Genomic DNA, 12,662 nt, shown 5'->3' on the forward strand with positions numbered 1-12,662 from the left:
CATTCATGAGTTGTGTGAAAAAAAAAATCCTTCCTAGATACAGAGATGACACACATCTAGGGTGCGTCTAGACTGGCAAGATTTTGCGCAAAAGTGGCCGCTTTTGTGCAAAATCTTGCCGCCTGTCTACACTGGCCATGAGTATTTGCGCAAGAACACTGACTTTATACTGTACAAAATCAGTGGTTCTTGCACAAATACTTCGACACTCCCGCTCAGGGATAAGCCCTCTTGCGCAAGAGGGCCAGTGTAGACAGCCAAGTTAATTTCTTGCGCAAGAAAGCCCTATGGCTAAAATGGCCATCGGAGCTTTCTTGCTCAAGAGAGCATCTACACTGGCACGGATGCTTTTGCGCAAAGGCAAATCTTTTGTGCAAAGGCACATGCCAGTGTAGACGCTCTCTTGTGCAAATACTTTTAATGGAAAAACTTTTCCATTAAAAGTATTTGCGCAAAATCATGCCAGTCTAGACACAGCCATCTAGTTTAAGCACCTCTCAAAGCAAGACTCCAGAAGGTATATCAGCGGCCTCATCCTCCATCACCCCTACAATGAGTCCTGGCCCTGTAAAGATAACACTCCTAGTCCTGCTCCACAGACCAATAAATTTTAAGCAGATTCTTCAGCTAGTTGTGGATAGCCAAAGTCATTTTTCTGTCAAATCTGACCTACACATTGCAGAATAAAATCTAATAACCAAACAAGATTCAGATGCAAAAATGCAGACATGCAATCTCAACAGTAATAGATTCAGCTCTTAGGAGACTGGCCAGTGTTAGGGAGTAAAGAAGGTTGGATCTCTAGACTCATTGGTGATACTTTGGTAGAAAGGCTTTTGGCTACTGAAGGAATATTTACAGGGCAAAACCTGCCACAGTGGTGAGTCTCAGAGCCCAGGTCTATACACTTAAGCTTGCGGGGAACATGCTATGGCACTAAAAACAGCTGTGTAGATGTTTGGGCTGAGCCTGAAGCTAGGGTTCTGAATCTCATCTGCCTAGCTAAACTTCAGAGCTCAAATGAGAATATCTGTGAACCTGTTTTAGTGCAGTAGTGCTATCATCCTGTAGTTGCCCTGGACTCAGACTCACTGCAGCGCTTTTTTTGGTCAAGCAGACATACCTTGGAAGGCCCAGTCAGATTATGATTTTTGCTAGAGTGAGTTTCAACAAGCCCCATATCCTTTTTGCCAGCAACTCCTCCTCTCCATGGCATTCCTCTTCCATTTTCCCACTGCTGGTCCTGGCCATGTTCGAATGGTAGGATCCAGCCCCATAGGTAGTGGAACACAGAGAGCTCAAAACAGCCCTGTGTTCTGACATGGCAATGAGAATTAACTGGGAAGACAAAGAGCTACTGCACTGGTATCTTCAGATAATGCACTCGAGTCACTGTGCTCCAGCTAGCTTAGCTCACGTGATAATGACCATACTTCAAACCTGCACTGAGTTACACACAGCAATTGGATTAGGTGCTGCTGAGTTGTTGTGACTCAGGCTGTTGCATCCCCTCTGCTCTGGACAACTGAAGAGCTCCAATCCCTTCTCCCTTGAACCAGCTAGTTCAAGTTGAAAGCACCACTTAGCTTGAGCTGGGAATTTTGTGTGTGGTCAGGAGTCGAGTTAGGGGTAACACTTGAATTACAACTCACAGTAACTATGCTATAAAGACACACCTGTATCTGTATTATTGGGTCCTGGGACATGGCTCAATCTCAACAGGAATGGGACACGATGGGCCTCAGTTTTGCTATTGATGTTTTAGAAATTTCCTCTAAAGTGAACAAATATAACAAGACTGAATTCAAATTCAGCCTCAGATTTCTGAAGAAATTACATAGAGGCCACTATTACTTATTTAATTGTACAATAAATTCTGCCCCAGGGATAGTTTCATTGAATTTCTGTGTGTAATTGAATATGCTTCAAAGCAGCACAGAGGCCATAGTCAGGGTAGCTGCAATTTAATAATGGATGAAGGAAGCAGACCGATCTTTTCATACAAAGTGAATACATAACTAACCTAGTTTATAAGAGGCACCTGTAGATTTCAGCTGATAAAGGATGCTATGGACACATGATACTGTAACATCTAAAGCCACCTAGGACTTCAGAGCTATCACTTTTCTGCACCTCAGAATTATTCAGAACTTCACAGTAATACTAGGAATAAAACTCAGATATTCGAGTTTTTCCCATAACTCTTACACTAAATATATTTCTTAATTTTTTTCTTGTACACATTTTTGCAAATTTTGTAACCCTTATGTAAGATTTATATCCCTGAGATGCTCTGGCAATAGTGACGACATAGCTCTCACAAATCACAACTGCATTGCTATTTATAAGTGTTATGGGGTGGGATATAACTATCGAATTGTGAAGACTGTTCTGTACTTGTACTAAGATTTTGGCTGTGTTAGTCTGGATCTACCATGGGGTAGTCTGTTATGTGATATCCCAGACAGCCACCCTGCTCAGGAAAGGCATTTGATACTTTGCTGAAGGGTCACCATAGAACTATCAGAGTTAAACATCTGTTGACTTTGACTCTCAACTACAGGCCCATTCTCATGGAGCAATGGAATTTATACAGAGGCCTGCAGGGTGAAAGAAGGTGAAGCAAGCACACTGGGTGGCTTTGGAATGTCATGGTTTGAAAAGATGCCACAAAAATGGAGGATCTGTTTAAGAGCAGATTCTGCTCTGTATAGGGAGCCAACCATTGCCACATGTAACCAGGACTTCAGGAGAGGAGTGTAGGAATATCAACAAGCTATGGACTCTACAGACAAAGTGAACCCAGACTAGAGAGGATGTGCCTCAGAACTTGTGTTATTTAAAAACCCTGTAACTCTCAAGTGCTTGAAGAGTCAGGTCACTGTGACAGGACTGCTGGAACCAGGGTTGCAGTTGCATCCCTGTCTGGAAGTGGTTTCCATTCTGTATAGGATTTGCAGTTTGGGTCAATGGCTCTTAGCAGTCCCACTATGTAAATTGTTCCTGAAATCTTGTACTGTAGTTCAGACATTTTTTGCAAAGTTTCTGTTCTTTGCTGTCCTGCCATGTTGATCTCAAAGGGGTTAGCTCAAGGATGCCCAAAATGCTCCTAGTCTAAACAGAACTTGGACAGGGCGATGTATAAGCAACTGGGGGACTCAGGAAATTTCAGAAACTAATTCTGGATTATAGAGCAGCTCTCCCAAGATCCACTTGGCTTGAAAGCACACGGGATCCAGCCATTGTGGCCACTTACAGAAGATGATTCATTTTACAATGTGGCACTAGGCCAGATTTAACAAGAAGTTTATTGATTGGTAAATGATAACATTCATCTACTTACTGACAGAAGATCTGCCAGTAATCTACATTCCATAACAAAGATAATGGTGAAGGAAAAAAAAAAGAACGAGCTGGATAAAGCCGGACAAAATTGTTTGTGAACACCTTTACCTGATGTCAGCAAGTGAGCATTTGAAAGGCAGCTATTAATCTCTGTTAAAGGTTCTTTCTCTCAATGCACCACACTACCTTTTGGAGGATAGAAAGACAATTGTTTGCCAGCCTTATTGTTTAGGTATTTATCTTAAAAATATTTTGGGAAAACTGATGTGGAAGGTATTTATAAGCATTATTAGGGGTGAAGAAACCAAAAACAGGTATAGCTCTGGACACAGTTGCATGAGATTGTCACTCCAAAATCTCAGGTCTTGACCACAAGTCTGACAATCTCCTAGATTTACTAGCCAGTGCCTACTGCTTATGTATAGAGCCAATGTCACATGACTGAATAGTTCTGACCTTCTCCAGCACAGGACAGTTGTACATGCACACATTAGCTAAAGCATTACAGTACAGTCATGGTCAAGAACCTGTATGGTTCATGCAAAGCACAGTAAAAAGCCCACCTGGATCATTTCCATACACTGTTGTGTTGTCTTGGCTGAAATACACTGGATCTCTGGTTTCAAGTTCTTTTTTTTAAAGGCAACAGCCATTTCACCACATTTCCAGGTCTCCTCACTGAGCACAACACACCATCGCAGGCTTTCTGGTAACCCTGCATTCAATTTGAAAGAAAATGATAAGAATTACATGTAAACATGTATATAGTCTGTTCATTATCAACAACATATTCCCCTCACCTGATTAAAAATGCACACTTAGAAATTAACACAACTGTAGCAAACCTCATAGTACAGAATAAACAGAGCTGGGGTGGAATGAACATAAAGACAATTCTTTACTGATATTTTTGACACAAACAGACCTGATGGTTCTCACTAGCTCCCTGTGACGGGGTGTGGCTACCTACCTCTTGTCCTCCCCCCTCCACCATGAACTGAACAGCAGGGGCTGCCTGTCTACACTGAGTTCTTGCACAAGAACACGGACGTTCTAATGTATAAAATCAGTGCTTCTTGCGCAAGAACTATGATGCTCACGCTCAGGAATAAGCGCCTTGCACAATTGTTCTTGCGCAAGAGGCCAGTGTAGACAGGCAACATGAATTTCTTGTGCAAGAAAGCCCTATGGTTAAAATGGCCACCAGAGCTTTCTTGCGCAAGAGAGCGTCTACACTGGCACGGATGCTCTTGCGCAAAAGCACATGCCAGTGTAGATGCTCTCTTCCACAAAAGAGTTCTTGCATGAAATCATGCCAGTGTAGACGCAGCCCTTAGGGAGTTGCCCTGCCCCATCTGGCTGAAAGGGCCCTGCAGGACATGCTTGCAAGGGAGACCAGGTATAAAAGCCCAGGGAGCCATTCAATTGGGGCTGGCTGCCACAGGGGAAGGAGCTCAGGCCCAAACTCCTGAGCAACAGCAGCCACAACAGCTGCCTCGCCTCCAGAGCAGCACACCCGGTAGCTGCATCCATGGTTGCCCCAGAAGCAGCAACTAATGTCGGGGGACAAATAATAACAAAACAGGGTCAAGGGTGTCTGGTCACAGGTTTAAAATGAGGGAACCAGACAGGGACTCCGAGCAGAGAACTCCGGACAGTGCTCACTGCTCCTCAAAGCTGTCGATGGAGCCAGTGGACACCGTCCAGAGGAACTCTGCCCGGATGTGTGACACTAGGGAAGAACAGAAGTAGGCCCCACAGTCGCAGAGAACCCCCTTGTCCAGCATCCTCCTCCTGGTATTGGAAGTGGCCCAGGGTGGAGGATTGTCCTCCGGAAGCTCAGTGCCCTTCGTCGGGAATCCCCGCTGAGCACGCAGTGAAACTCTCCACTGCCAGCAGGGCTCTGGGCTGGGACCCAGTGGCACGGGAGGGCCCAGGTCCCCCTACATTCCCCCCCGCCTCACAATTAGCAGTTTGGGAGGCTTCCCTATGGACTAGGCCTCCCTGAGAGGGGAGCGTGTCTGGGACTAGGCCCGCAGGGCTGTATATACCGATAGGGGGAACTGTACTTTGGAACTACTCCTGCATGGCTGTATATACTCTGATAGAGGGAACTGTGCTTTGGAAGTAGGCCTGCAGGGCCGTATATATCCTGATAGAGGGAACTGTGCTATGAATTAGGCTGGAAGGCTGTAGGTACCCTGGTAGAGGGACACTTGAGAGGAACTGGGCCTACGGCCCGTGTTTGCCCTATGCAATGGGGGCACTGACCCAGATTTTGGGGGCTTTTGGGCCATTGAAGGGGCCTGCCCCTCAACACTCCCAAATGAAGAAACAGGTGCCTGTGCTGCTTAATCGTACTGCACAGGTCTTCGTAACTACTGTGCTAGGCACAGCAGCCATGGAAGGAACTACTGACTATACCACAAATCCATTCACAAAGGATAAATGAGTCCTGCTGCTGTTGTGCTGTCTGTACATCCCTAGCTGTGAAGACCTATCCAGAGTGCAATCTCATAGACCAACCTGAACAGACACATGCAATGCTTTCTCAAGGTCGACTGCTTCTGGAAAACCACCAAAGCAGACAAATTCTGTAGGCAAATCCTCCATTATTGCAGATATTCAGGGTTCTGAGCAGTAAAAGCAAACATGGTATCATGCGGTCCAGGCTGCCAAGAAGGCTCATTGTCTAGTACAGAGATTTTAAGAATATTCTCTATTATAGTCTAAGGCAAGGGTGGCGGAAGGTTCCTAAAAGTGTGAGAGAGAGTCACATTTCCAGATCGCCTTATTGAGCACACTGCACTGACACTTGCCCCTTCCCTTGAAGTGCCATTCCCCATCTAGTCCCTTCATCCAAGATCCCACTGCCCCCTGCTTGCTCCTCTCCATCTCCACTTCCACATCCTAGCTCACCGTTATGGATAGTAAAAGATGATGGGACATGGGACCCAGCTGACCCTGTTCCAGTGTTCCTGGTCAGAGGTTAAGAGCTATGGTCCCTCTATGGCACTGTGTACTGCTCTAACACTGTGAAAGAACTTTAAATGGGCAGGTTTCCCTACGCTGGGGAACTTTTGTACACCATTCATCTTAGGTACTTGTATGGCCCTCATTACTCTAGTATCTGAGCACCCTATAATTGTTCATGTATTTTCCTCACATCACTGCAAGGCAGGAAACTGCTGTAATATTTAACAGATGGGCACAGAAGCACAGAGAAGATAAGCATCTTGCCCAAGATCACACAGGAATTCCATAGCAGACCAGTATAGGACTTGAAGCCAACCCCTCTGCTGATGCTGTAACCACCTTCTTCCTCTCTCTCTCTATAGAAGCCAGCTCTATACCACCCATTCCCTGCCTCCCCAGTGTAAGAGAGAAACTGTGGATGGGGCAGTGAATGGTCAGAGTACACATCAGTCTAGAGATCCCAGGATGATATAAGGGTTACAAACAAGCACAATTTAGAGCAGTCCTGAGGCTGCTTGTTCCATCTGGATTAAGGTGTAGGCTGATGAGGCCTATGGCGAGGACCCTCGTTCCTAAAGTCAGATGATGGAATCAGAATCTCAGCTCTCATTACAAAAATTTCTATGATCAATGGATGCAAAGAAAAGCCTGACAAGCCTTCATGTAACTAATGCTGACCAAAGTGTGCTAGAGCAATGGCTTCCATAGTGAGCACCTCATTCCTCTTACTCTGAAACATGCCATCATGAAGAGCGACTGAGCCATGGTCTTGGGGCATGGCTCTAGTGGACCCATGTTGGTGTGCCCACATCTTAGAATTCCCTATTTGGCCCTGGCTGTTCCAAATTAGCCAAGGAGCTGAACCGGTTCCCTGGCCAGCCATTGAGCAGAAGGAAAAGAACGGAAAGGTGAGACACACACGTGCAAAGGGCTCAGCTCACTGCCGCAGAACACCTGAGCTCTGGAAATGTATTAAAGATCCCACCAAGCCCTAAAGTTCCCATTAAAACAATGAGAAACTCATCCGATTTGTTTACCTAAGGTACAGCAGGATTTGGTGCTGTATGTTTCACCCGTTTCTGCTGCATTATACTTAACTGACTGAAATGTGGGCACTCAGCATATCAAAGCTAAACAGAACAACCCCTAAGTGGTAGAGGAAAAAGAAAAGGTGAAGCTGTAAATGAGGGAGTCATTTTAAGCAACAATACCAATTTACCAAGCTAAAACCTCACTGCTCCTATTGACAAGGTAGTTCTACATTTCTTGCAGTTTGCAATGGAGCTCCGCTGGCTCCAAACTGCAGTTTGGGGAGTTGTAATGTCAATCTGTGATCCAACACAGAGGCTACAATCATCCATGTGGGGAAGGAAAATTGCATCAGGTGTTCAGGTACCATCAAGAGGGGCATGCTGCAAGAATCAAGACAGAATAGGAAAAAAATCATGAAATCTCATCACTTGTGCATATTTCAGGACTTGGAAACTACAAGGCATTTAACATAATACAAAACTGCACATCTGTGCTACCCCACTTGTAACCATTGTGCATTCTGTCTTAGGCTCAGGGATGGAATATAATTGAACACAGTATCAATCTAAAGTTCAGGAGACCTGTCCCTTTGGTCTCCCTCTGGGTCTTTGTACTGAGGGTAGTGATCAGAATTCTGCTTTCTGGGCTTGCCCTGTGGATTGAGGAATCATATCTGTATTAGTTTGCTCAGCATAGATACCCCTGCTTCTTCTATACCATCATAACTGGACCCCTGAAGCAGTGTTTCATGTTCTCAAATTCAAACTGGTCTACTCTCCCACTCCAGTGTGATGTTTGGATCTTTGTGCTCCATGCATTCTCCAGGAAGTCAGGATGCAAACAATGAGCTCTCTTGTATCAGCACCTCTACTTGTGATTACAGAAGTAAATCCAAAGGCCCAACTTACTGCTAGGATCGCAGCTCAAGCCTTGCATTGCATGCATATACTCATCACCCAGCCATGCCTGGTAGCTCTGATCTGTGATTGGAACCAAGTCTGTGGTGGTGTCTTTGAAGAGAAGGTTCTTTGCATTGTAAGCCGCAGAATCAAACATCTGAAATCTTTGCTGTAACATTAAGGAAAGAGTAAGAGTCTATAAGGTAAACACACTTTTCCCTGATGCTTGGCCTGAACTTTTCAAGTCAGCTTGTCATTAATTCTTCAGTGAGGTGTATGGAAAAAATCCACACCCTTGACTGACGACAAACACTCAGTGGAAATGTAGCTTTGTTGACTGGCAATGCTTCCATTGATCTGCTTACTGCCCTTCAGGGAGGTGACATGTCCACAGTGATGGAAAAGCCTCTTCAGTTGGCATTGGCTGCAGGTCCATGATGGGTTATGCCAGCATTGGTAAACCAACATGGCTATGCTGATTCAATCTTTGTGTTGTAGACAGGACCTATGTCTATGCTACTGCAATGCAGCTAGAGGGCTGCTGCTATGCCAGTGTGGTGCCATGGAGTAGATGGTTCCTACATCCATAGAAGGGGCTTTTCCACTGATGCAAGTTGTCCAGATCTCTGAGAGGCAGTAGTCCAGTTGATGGAAGAGTCTTTTCATCAATATAGCCACTTCTACACCCATGGTTAGGTTGTTCTAATTACCATGCTCAGGGTATGAATTTTTACACAGTCCTGAGTGAATTGCAGGCTCAAACTAAGTTGTAGGTGTCCATCAGGCTACAGTCTATGTCATGTTTAAGACTGAGATGAAAAGATCCACATAATTGGGAATCTTGGCATTTAGGGCACTCTCTCACTTGTACCTTCACAAGGCACGAACAACTGCCCTTCAAGAAATTCAAGTCTTGTTCAATGTCTCTTGTTATTTAGGGGCAAAGAAAGTGTTGAGAGACCACAAGCCCCATCCATCTCTGGGCCTGATCTTCCCAGATTTTGAGTGGCCTCCACTCTCATTTAATTCCCACTCAGCTGAAGCTTCTGAGCATCCCACAGGATCAAGCCAGGTGGGAGGGGACAACTTTAAAAGCCAGTACAACAGACGACAAAAAATATATCCACCTGCCCCTGCTTAAGCATCTGGAAGATGAGTGACCCATCAGTGTCAGGTCTGACAACAACAGCGTGAGCTGGGACTCGGGCCAGGTGGCATTTCCTCCAGTCTGTAATCTCAGCTGTGCTGCCATCACGACAGAGAAGCTGGAAGTCCCTGGAGCGAAGCTCTTGTGCCCATGAGGAAGGAGTCTGGCCTGAAATCAAATAGAGAATAGTCATGAAATGGCTTTCAAAATACACTGGGAGCTGCTGATGCTTCTGTCTGACTCTGCATTGCCCATCCAACCACACTATTTTGAAGGCACCTAATCACATGAGCCCCAGTTACCTTGTATTTCTTAATGCATGGGGGGGGAAAGATATTCTTGTTGAAGCTATTCCTTTCACTTCAGATGTAGCCCTAGGAGATTGTTGGCAGCAGAACATAAAGCAGAACAGCATTCAGGCAGCTTGGAATTAAGCTGGGGACCATAGCTGTGCTGAGACGGTCCTAAAATCCAGGTGCCCTCTAATAAACAGTGCTCCCCTAGACTTGAAAAGTGGGGTCCTGATATCTGAGTGGCATGTACTCACAGGTCTAGTACATAGGTGCCATGGGTATAGGGGAGGTGGCATTGATTAGTGGTGCCATAAACAAGCTCCTTTCTGCCTGTTTCTGCTGAGATTCCTCAACAGAGAGGAGCATAATCCACTATTATTTGTATCCAACTTTTAAAACAGTTCAAAGCCCAGGATGGTTTGGAGCCAGGATTTTGGTTCAGGTAAATCTCTGCTTTCAGACAGCAATTACATGTGTCTCTTCACTTTTTGCTGAAATCACCAGTTGATTTAAAAAAGGCTATTCTGGGGACATATTTCTTTTTCTTGTGTTCACAAGGTGTTCTTGCTTCATTTCACCTTTATTTCTGGCATCAGATAAATTCTGAACATATGAATTTGCTCTTATGTTTGGGGTCAGCAGATTAGCAACACTTTAGAGACTACAGCTAGACTTTCAAATGAGAGATGACACTTTGCATTACTTACCATCTGTGTTTTCAGACACTGTGCTGTGCTTCACGAAAGCAACATCTCCAGCTCCTTCAGCCAAACACCTATCAAAAATCAGATTGCACTTATACACTCTTAATCGTAATTATGGAATAATTACACAGTAGACATATGCATCGAGGTGTCCCAAAGATGTCCCAGTATTAATCATAGAATCATAGAATAATAGGACTGGAAGGGACCTCAAGAGGTCATCGAGTCCAGCCCCCCGCCCTCAAGGCAGGACCACGCTCCGTCTACACCATCCCTGACAGATGTCTATCTAACCTGTTCTTAAATATCTCCAGAGAGGGAGATTCCACCACCTCCCTTGGCAATTTATTCCAATATTTGACCACTCTGACAGTTAGGAATTTTTTCCTAATGTCCAATCTAAACCTCCCCTGCTGCACTTTAAGCCCATTACTCCTTGTCCTGTCCTCAGAAACCAAGAGGAACAAATTTTCTCCTTCCTCCTTGTGACACCCTTTTAGATATTTGAAAACCGCTATCATGTCCCCCCTTAATCTTCTTTTTTCCAAACTAAACAAGCCCAGTTCATGAAGCCTGGCTTCATAGGTCATGTTCTCTAAACCTTTAATCATTCTCGTCGCTCTTCTCTGTACCCTTTCCAATTTCTCCACATCTTTCTTGAAATGTGGCGCCCAGAACTGGACACAGTACTCCAGCTGAGGCCTAACTAGTGCAGAGTAGAGCGGCAGAATGACTTCACGAGTTTTGCTTACAACACACCTGTTGATACAACCTAGAATCATATTTGCTTTTTTTGCAACAGAATCACACTGTTGACTCATATTCAACTTGTGGTCCACTATGACCCCTAGATCCCTTTCCGCCATGCTCCTTCCTAGACAGTCGCTTCCCATCTTGTATGTATGGAACTGATTGTTCCTTCCTAAGTGGAGCACTTTGCATTTCTCTTTATTAAACCTCATCCTGTTTACATCTGACCATTTCTCTAACTTGTAAGGTCATTTTGAATTATGTTCCTATCCTCCAAAGAAGTTGCAACCCCACCCAGTTTGGTATCATCTGCAAACTTAATAAGCGTACTCTCTATCTCAATACCTACATCATTGATGAAAATATTGAATAGTACGGGTCCCAAAACAGACCCTTGAGGAACTCCACTTGTTATCCCTTTCCAGCAGGATTTAGAACCGTTAACAACAACTCTCTGACTATGGTTATCCAGCTAATTATGCACCCACCTTATCGTGGCCCTATCTAAGTTTTATTTGCCTAGTTTATCAATAAGAATATCATGCGAGACCGTATCAAATGCCTTACTAAAGTCTAGGTATATGACATCCACCGCCTCTCCCTTATCCACAAGGCTCGTTATCCTATCAAAGAAAGCTATCAGATTAGTTTGGCATGACTTGTTCTTCACAAACCCATGCTCGCTATTCCCTATCACTTTATTACCTTCCAAGTGTTTGCATATGATTTCCTTAATTACCTGCTCCATTATCTTCCCTGGGACAGACATTAAACTGACTGGTCTGTAGTTTCCTGGGTTGTTCTTATTCCCCTTTTTATAGATGGGCACAATATTTGCCCTTTTCCAGTCTTCTGGAATCTCCCCTGTCTGCCATGATTTTTCAAAAATCATAGCTAAAGGCTCAGATACCTCCTCTATCAGCTCCTTGAGTATCCTGGGATGCATTTCATCAGGACCTGGTGACTTGCTGACATCTAACTTTCCTAAGTGATTTTTAACTTGTTCTTTGTGTAGGAAGATGCTGAACTATTTGCTATCTTCATGTTGTGAATAAGGATCAAGGAAGAGGCTAATGACTGGTAGGATAGGTGCTGACTATGCTTGGTGCAATATAAGACATAAATAGCAAGTGATTCTCTGCCCTGAAAAGCCTATAGTTTCAGAGACACAGGACACGTTGGAAGACCTGGAATTATGAATAATTGTTTAAAATGGAAGGATACAAGATTTCTGTAATTTATGACATCTGTGGGGGTTGGCCCAACACACAGGGAAACACAGGCACAGGAGGGAGGAGTGTCGGGGGTGCTGCAGCACCCCCAGGTTTTCTACAAGGCTTGCCTGCGCCCAGGGGACAGCCCTGCTGCCAGCTCTGGGTTCCCAACAGCCCCCTGTTCCAGCCTTCAGATGGCCCCTCGGGGGTATTGCTGGCTGTGCCAGCTTCAGCTCCCCTTGGAGTCCTGCCAACTGCCATCCCCACAGGTTCTGAAGCTTACTGTCTGTGGGTCCATCCAC

General features: G+C 44.9%; 1 protein-coding gene across 2 annotated transcripts in view; it reads right to left on the reverse strand.

Moving 5' to 3' along the window:
• MELTF (melanotransferrin) overlaps window positions 1–12,662 on the reverse strand; it is a 61,776-nt gene that overhangs the window by 19,633 nt on the left and 29,481 nt on the right. For both annotated transcript variants that reach the window (XM_025188106.3, XM_006129846.5), the window contains 4 exons: window positions 10,400–10,467; window positions 9,380–9,567; window positions 8,262–8,421; window positions 3,909–4,060 (listed from right to left, as the gene is read on the reverse strand). In XM_025188106.3, the coding sequence (XP_025043891.2) occupies window positions 3,909–4,060; window positions 8,262–8,421; window positions 9,380–9,567; window positions 10,400–10,467 (568 nt within the window). The remainder of the gene's footprint in view (window positions 1–3,908; window positions 4,061–8,261; window positions 8,422–9,379; window positions 9,568–10,399; window positions 10,468–12,662) is intronic.

Source organism: Pelodiscus sinensis, chromosome 10 (assembly GCF_052426305.1).
Source record: "Pelodiscus sinensis isolate ZL-2025 chromosome 10, ASM5242630v1, whole genome shotgun sequence".
NCBI classification, from domain to species: Eukaryota; Metazoa; Chordata; order Testudines; family Trionychidae; genus Pelodiscus; species Pelodiscus sinensis.